Genomic DNA, 8,071 nt, shown 5'->3' with positions numbered 1-8,071 from the left:
AGTATCAGATTTACAGGATATATAGATTTAAATCTATAGTTGGAGGTTTGGTAACATTAAAAGAGAGTTCCCTCTCGTATTAGGTACCTTCTGGTCGTGTCAAGTCTCGAGCAGCATTAAAGCTCGAAAGGGTTACATTTATTGGGCATTTTGGGCGCAATGGTCCTAAATAACTAGGACCAGTGAGCAGGAGCAAGTAGAACGTAGTCACATAGCAGTAGAAAAGGGTTATCACGGCAAAAAAAAATACGAAGATTTTTCTCAAGTCACCAAGAATCAGCATAGGAATCATTTTAATTTTCAAGGTAAGATCTTCTAATTCTGAATATGTCTGCACTATCTTAATTTAAGAACTCTAGTCATAATATGTCCGCGATATCTCATCTACGTAACAATATAAAAGAATAAAGACAAACAGGGCAAATCTACCCGAAACTTGCTTTTCGTCAAGATGGAAGAAAGTGTCCTTTAGATCAGTTCATTAGTTCATCAGAAAATAGGAATTTCATACCCTTCCCGCCGTTGCAAAATGAGGGACGACCATTGTTCTTCCATTGAAGCAGTTCACATTGATAACCACAACCTGTCGTGACAGTGACGATTCAGTACATCATCTTTCGTGCGGGTTTATCCAAGTCCGATGCTGCTAGTACAGATCTAGCAAATCATCGTCATCACTTTGCCCAAAATATTTCCTGGAGGCATCTTCTCATGCTCTGCCACGACGCATTTGAACTGCTCTCTCCTGGGCCCCAAAATTTGTTATCGGAAATTGATGACCAAAGGCTCCCGCTATCACTCACCTGCAGGTTGCTTCTGCTCAGCAGGTTTTGCTGGGACTGTCGGGGAAACAGAATTTAAGTAAGGGAACGATGCAGGCAATAGCTGGCCAGACTGAGCAGCATTGAACATCCCCTGAGAGTGCAAACCACCTTTAGCTTTTGAAGAATCAGATGTGGCTGTGTTCGCAAAACTAATTGGGGTGCTTAATGACAACATCCCACTAGATGAAGTCGGGGGAGTTGATCCTCGTGATTTTGAACCCTGCTGTTGTAGTTGTTGTTGTTGTTGCTGCTGCTGTTGCCTCTGAAGATAATACCCAGTTCCAGCCATTGCAGCAGATGTGTTGGCTTGCATATAATTGGAAAAGTAAAGTTGAGCTTGCTGTATACTTTGCTTCGACAATTGAGGTTGCTGCTGTGGCTGCTGCGACTGGGCCTTCCCTGCTGTGCTTGGACTTGACATCATATTAGGACTACCCAGGATAGATGGTTTTTGGGCGCTTAGCGATGGGGAGGGCGAGTTCTTGCTCTGCTGACCCAAAGACTTGTTGCTCGCAGATGCACAAGCACTTGTCCTTGGGCTTCCACCAGCCGACTTAGAAATTGATGAATTTGAGGGTGAACCCACCGGGGCTTGGCTGCTATTGTGTGTTTGCAGCCCTTGCGATGCTCCAAAAGAGATGTGGGTTTGACTTTGTTGGGACCTCCCCTGCTGCTGAGGAATGTTCTTGACATTCGAAGGAGTAGAAGTAGAGGTAATACAAGGAGAGGACATTTGAGATGTGTTTGGCCGGACAGAATTCTTCCACTGGGACTGAGTGGGAACCCCGTTTGGAAACCCAGATAAATTACTCGGGAACTTAGCAGTCATAGTGGTCGAGGAAGTGAAATGATCAGGATATACATTCCCGTTGCTTGCGGACGGAGTCTTGCTACGAGCATTAGAAGCAGTGGGTGGTGTATATTGTTGCTGTTTAGAAAAGAGCATTTGTGATTGCTGCTGCTGTTGCTGCTGCTTTAGGTTAAGACTCCGTGCTGAACTGTCAGCAACGGCATTCTCGGCCGAATCTCTAGAGAAAGCAATGGACTGCCCAACTGAAGACACAGAAGCTCTTGAAGCCGTGGCCCTTCTTTCTTCATCTAAATTGGTGGGGTCAGTGGCTGGTCCCACACCATGTTTCCCGTTTTCAGAGCCACGGTAATCGGACTTGCCCTGTTGAGCTGCTTGTGCGGCAGCCATCATCTGATAGCCATATTTAGCAGCCTCTGGAAGGCTCTGAAGAAAGGCATGGTTGTGTGACATTGTAGAAATATCAAGGCCAGGAGTCGTAGCACCATTTAAAGTTGTGAAAGACATTGGAAACGGAGTGCTAAAGGCTGCTTGTATGGATTGTTGCTGCTGTTGTTGTTGTTGTTGCTGCTGCTGCTGTTGCTGATGCTTCTTGTCACCATGATTACTGTTAGGGATACCAGCACTAAGAGATGATGGCATCAAAGCAAAGTTGGGTGAATTGAAGGGCATGACAAAGTTTTGACCGTAGACATTCATGTTGGATCTGTTACGACTATCAGCTGTTGTTGAAGGACTGTCCTCGCCGCCCATATCTCGCGATTTATTCGCTTGAAAACTCTGCATGCTCGGATTTGGATTTTGGTTTCCAACAGTTGGGCTGCTTCCTTGGGACCGGTGCTGTTGGTTTTGCAAATGCTTGTGAGAGGACGAGGAGGCAGCAGTAGACATAGTAGCATTCTGATGATTTTGTTGCAACTGTGAAGGGTGTAGCATTTGAGAAGGGTAGAAGGAGCCGTTAAAGAAAGGCATGGCTTGAGGATGGGATCCTCTATAAGGTGGAGCTGCCGCAACATGTGCAGGGATGGGGAAGGGATATGCACCATTCCCTAGAATAGCCATAAACTGAGTCTCGTTCCCATTCATATTCGGATAACTGAAACTCATTGCAGGAGCAGCACTGGAAACAGCAGCCCCCGTTGGAGCCGAAGTAGCCATACTTGCTGAAGCTGCGCCACTAGCCGTTGGCGGAGACTTCTCAGAACCAGGACGGGCAGAAGCAGCAGCCTGTTGTTGACCCATTGGGAAGAACAAAGCAGGGGCATTCTGAAAAATGCGCACATACGATAAGGTTAATCCTAATTGAATATAAGGACAGTAGAGAAAAAGTAGTAGACAGATGGACAAGTCCATGAGCCTCGTATTAAGAAGAGATGTGAGACCCCAATCGAAATATATTCAAAATCCAACTCGTTAATAGAAAAACAGTGAGCCTACGTTTTGAGAACATTCATTATATTTTCCCAACATATTATACGGGTGACGGTTGGTTACACATTGAGACGTCACACACTCCAAGAGTTTGTGTAACAAAAAAAGTTTGAACACTTGGTTACCATTTTTGACAAAAAGCTGGAACAATATACAGTTTAATTGTGTTAAAAACTTAAAACATACCATCATGTTAGTGGCAGCTCCAGGAGGTAAACCGGGATGAAGCAACAACTGCTTTTTATGGGCAGACTCGGGGACACTGGCAGCCTGGCCAGACTTGTTAACCAGAGGCTGACCAGGGAAGAAAGCCAAAGGCTGAGCTTTGCTCTCTTGAGCTGAGCTCGTCACACCGCCTTTCCCAGAATGCAGCTCAGCTGATGACTTCGCACCAAATAGAGGAGCTGCAGCTACTGGAGGCCAGAAAGGGCTCATCTTCATCATCTGCTGGTGCACCAAAATGCTTCTTGCAACGTGGCAGTGAGTGGCGCATCTCTTGGGTTTTGGCTGAGATAATAGAAAATGCGGAGGTGTAGGCTGCAATTATTAATGACACCAATTCAAAATTCAAAGTCCAAAGTTTAAGTAATCCTCCAATTAAGGAAAGATTAAACTAATGATGACGACAATAACAGAGTAGTTAATTAATAAAGTAACGAGTCATTATTAATACTATATTAACTAATTAATAAAGTAAGCAAACAAACCTGAATGGGTGGAGGTGCCATTGTGGTGGTGCCATCCATTGATACAACTCCTTGCAATGGTCCCACATATCTGTTCATCAATACAATAATTGCGTTATTTTTTCCGCTAATTTTTTAATTATACAATTGCGCCTTTTCTATATACTCCATTATTTTACTCATTGGTGATTGAATCATGGAAAACTTCAACTTGACTAAAGAAGAGGGGATGAATATACTATGAAATTAGTACAAAAACTCGATTAAGTGCTCATATAAGGCCTCCATTTTATGTTACGCACTTCCTTAATGGATCCAATCATAATTAAGGTAATTGGTAAATACACTGCATGAATGCAACGATCGTACACAAGGTCAAACGAAAAAAAAGGAAGAGAATAAATACGATAAGATGTCGTACCCCATCGGAGAAAGCCCTCCATGCCATCCAGCAGGCACTGACATTGGAAACGGCACCGAACTTTGCTGCCCTCCTTGAAAATTTCAAAATAAAACAACACTCCATTAAATGACCTTGCTTAATTCCTGGAAATAACCTCGGAACCATAAAAAGAAAAAAAAATAATCAATTAAAGTCGTGATTAAACAAATATCTTACCAGCAGCCTTAATGTTTAAATTACAATCATCTTTAATCGAGTTTTTCGGAAGCTGTTGCTGTTGCTGTTGCTTTTGCCTGTCATTGTTCACACCCGTTTTCTCCAAATCAAGCTGGAGACTCAAGTTCCTTTCTTTCCCATTCCCATTTGGCTTTATCTCTTGCTGAGGTGGCGGTGACGACGACGACAACATTTTCGTCTTATGGTGGACCACCTTGGATTCATCACCACCTTGTGGTCCTCTATTCAATTCCGCGCGACCACCACCGCTACCACTGTCGATTTTCACTGACTTGTGATCTTCTTCCACCTCATTTTGCTTGGATTTAGTATCCTGTCAATTTGTTAAATAGTACCCGGAATTAATTGACCGGGTCAAAAAATTAAACTTTACTTCTAGTAATGTGCATTACAACTCCACAACCACATCCAACAATACTATTTATAATACTAAAATTTGGACAAACCACCACAATTCAACAAATCCAAAACTTTATAAAGAATTGATATTCTTTTCTTTATTAAAATAAATTAAAATATTAAAATATGAGAATAATAAAAAGAAGATGAAAGAGGTGGGACCCTCACCGTTTCCCTATCCCTATCTGTGACCATAGACTTCTCATCTCTTACTTCTCTTCCGCCGTACTTTCCCACTTCCTCCTCTTTCTCCGGCGAAGCTGGTGCCTGTTTTTATTATTAAATTTATTAATTTAAAAATAATTAATTATTGTCACATCACCAAAATTAATTAAAAAAAAAAAGAGTAAATCCTACCATGAGATCTATCTCGAATTTATCTCCCCTTCGATTTTCTTGCTCAACAGGGGTTGAATTTCTGCATGATAACAACCAAAAAAAAAAAAAAGATTAAATTTTTTGAAAAATATAAATTAATAAAAAAGTGAAAAAAAGAAAAAGTAGGGTGACATACGGTTTAGTAGATGTGGAGGAAGAATTGACACGATCAAGATTAAGTGAAGATTCCAACTTTGGTGATGACGATGAAACTTCTTCTACTTTTGCTGCTGACCACACCATTTCATTTTCTCTTCTCCTAACTGTATCTTCAGTCATCTTCTCTGATACGATACCGTTTTTCGGCACCGGTGCTGGTTCTGGTGATGATTTTACGACGTCGTTTGGTTTTGATAACCCGCCATTCTCTAATATTTTCTCTGTTTCGAGCTTTGGAGCCTGATTTGGGTCCGGCTTCAAAATGGTGGTGCTTCGTTGGACTTCATCTGGATGTTGCCGTGGCCGCTTTCGCTTTGGTGCTGTAAAAAGAGAAGCTGCAGCAGGTGAATCATTAGACACGGATTCTGGCTTTGAAGATGACGCTGGTGCTTGGGTTTGTCTCATTAGACCGTATAAAACCTCGGCGACTTCGATTTCAATCTCGTCTTGTATCGACGGTGATGATTTTAATGTTGGTTTTGGCGGTCTGTGTTTCTGTCCGTTTGGTTTCTACAGCAAAAGAAAACTTGGTTAATAATCAGAACATCAAATATAGTGTACTATAGTTGATGAAATTGTTAAATTTGTTATAGAGACTGACGATTTTCTTCTTCATTGAAACATTTGAAGACGACGGCGACATCGGAGCTGACGACGGTGATGGTACTCTCGCTGTTGTTGAAGCCGCCACCATGTCTGACCTCATCGGTGATGACGAAGACTCTAATAATCCGCCCGAATTCCAATACTCCTGCGACCGCTTCGCCGATGCTGTTCATCCAATAAAAAAACCGGTCATTAAAATCGAAAATAATAATAATAAAATAACTAATTGAGAAAGTAATTAATTTTCCGATGAACTAACCAGAACGAGCTTTTCTAGGGATAGAAACACCGATCATTTCATCAGGCGCCTTCCACGTGGGAGCCACCCGGTAAACCTTAGACGGTGGCGGATAACTCTTCCGTTGACTACTCAAAGTAACCGCCGCCGGAGGTGACGACACATGAACGTGATTCGACGTCGACACACCGGCGCCGCCATCATCGTAATCTTCATCATCATTAACACTATCATCAGAACTCTCATCACTTTTTCTCCTTTTATTATTACTCCGAATCATCCTATCTCTATCTCTCTCTCTATCACGAATCTCACGATCTCTATCCTTCACCGTCCGATCTCTTAACCTCGCCGCCTCCTGCAATCCTATTCCTCCATCATCCTCTGTACATCATCAACAAAACACACATCAGTTACATATACAACAACACACAAAAACGGCGTCGTTTAGGGTAGATAGATCTATACCTGGAGAATCACGTAAACTGGCGGGATTAGTAGTAGAACTCCGATGTTGATGAAGAGGACGACGACGATGTAAACCATTAGCCATAGCAACCGCTCTTCTAGCTTCTCTATTCCTATCCATCATTCATTCATCTACTCTCATCTCTACAGATTAACCCTAATAATTAAATTAAATCCTTTTAAAATAATAATAAAAATATTAAGATTTTTCAGAAAATCAGTAAACTTAAAAGATCTGACTTTCTTTCTCTCTCTAAACTATCTCTGAGAATGATATGATTATGTGAGGAAGGAGGAAGAGAGAGAGGGAGAGAGTAGTAGTACCCTTTTCTTATTTCTCTTTCAACTTTTTAACTCTGCTGCTACTGCCTAACCCACCCCTAGACAGTCATAGAGGGCCTGGATCTATCTGCTCCCGTACGTTTTTAATCGTGGCCGTTGGTTGTGAGATTGATCGGACGGTGGAGATTGGTGGTTGCTGAGTTGGACAGATCTAAGGCGTTGGATAGAGTATTGTGAGTGGGGAGTGGTACCCCATCGTGGCATTAAACATATCTCCACGTGGCTCGAATATCTTTCTTCTTTTATAAGCTTCCAATCTTTACTCATCAACAACCGATCTTCCCACTAATTAATCAATCTTCCTTGTTTTTTTTTATTATTTTAATCCTATTGTCGGTTTTTTATGCGGACAATTTGGTTATTTTTATATTATAAAATAAAAAAATAATGTTCGTACTTATTCTATTACATCTTCCACATTTTCGGTAAATTTACAAAAATATTTCATTTCCTTTATTTGTCTACTCCCTCTATTCCGGTCATTTGTTGTCTTTTTTTATATTAGGGTCTCTCAGTCATTTGTTGTCCTTTCTATTTTAAGAATGAATTTGATGAGTAATTTGATCATTCTCATTCAATTTATTCCACTTGTCATTAGTTATTGGCCCTCTCATCTTTCCTTGGTCTTTGTGTCAAAACCAAAGGACAACAATTGACCGGGACGGAGGGAGTATTATTTATGATTATAATAACTTGTGCCGTCACGGTCTCTTTCGTAATTTCGACTAGTTTTATACCCGTGCAAAAAATGCACGGGTCATAATAGCAGACGCTATTATTATATACATGAACATATAATTAAGCGTGATTAAATATTCAATACTGTGACAATATAAATAGTTCATATTTGAAGATTCAAATATTTGATAAATATTAGATTTGAATATTAGATAATATACAACCGTATTTTATTCGAATTATATTAAAGCTATTTCACATGTTAGACTCGTTTGATGTATGTAAATTATGACATTCTAACTTATATTTTAACATAAATAATTAAAATAAGAATAAGAGATAGGAATAAGAATTGTGTTGAATAGGGAGGTAATTAAATAGAATAACAAAACATGGGGGCCTGCATGTAAAAAC

At 40.7% G+C, this 8,071-nt stretch overlaps 1 protein-coding gene across 2 annotated transcripts; it reads right to left on the bottom strand.

The window, feature by feature from the left end:
* Positions 1–231: 231 nt before the first annotated feature.
* Positions 232–7,029, bottom strand: LOC141642298 (protein TIME FOR COFFEE-like). 2 transcript variants are annotated; one of them, XM_074451071.1, is made up of 11 exons: positions 6,656–7,029; positions 6,191–6,553; positions 5,927–6,096; positions 5,303–5,835; positions 5,146–5,206; positions 4,957–5,055; positions 4,369–4,702; positions 4,171–4,243; positions 3,771–3,840; positions 3,250–3,600; positions 232–2,898 (listed from the first exon to the last, which is right to left on the bottom strand). In XM_074451071.1, the coding sequence occupies exons 1-11, from the start codon at positions 6,759–6,761 to the stop codon at positions 796–798; spliced, it is 4,263 nt and encodes a 1,420-aa protein (XP_074307172.1). In that variant the 5' UTR covers positions 6,762–7,029; the 3' UTR covers positions 232–795. The 2 variants fall into 2 exon arrangements, with proteins under 2 accessions (XP_074307172.1, XP_074307171.1); XM_074451070.1 differs by having other exon boundaries at positions 6,638–7,001.
* Positions 7,030–8,071: the final 1,042 nt, after the last annotated feature.

The sequence above is a fragment of the Silene latifolia genome, chromosome 2 (assembly GCF_048544455.1).
Source record: "Silene latifolia isolate original U9 population chromosome 2, ASM4854445v1, whole genome shotgun sequence".
Taxonomy (NCBI): domain Eukaryota; kingdom Viridiplantae; phylum Streptophyta; class Magnoliopsida; order Caryophyllales; family Caryophyllaceae; genus Silene; species Silene latifolia.
Note: the sequence above shows the minus strand (reverse complement) of the source record. Positions and strands in the feature narration are given on the sequence as shown.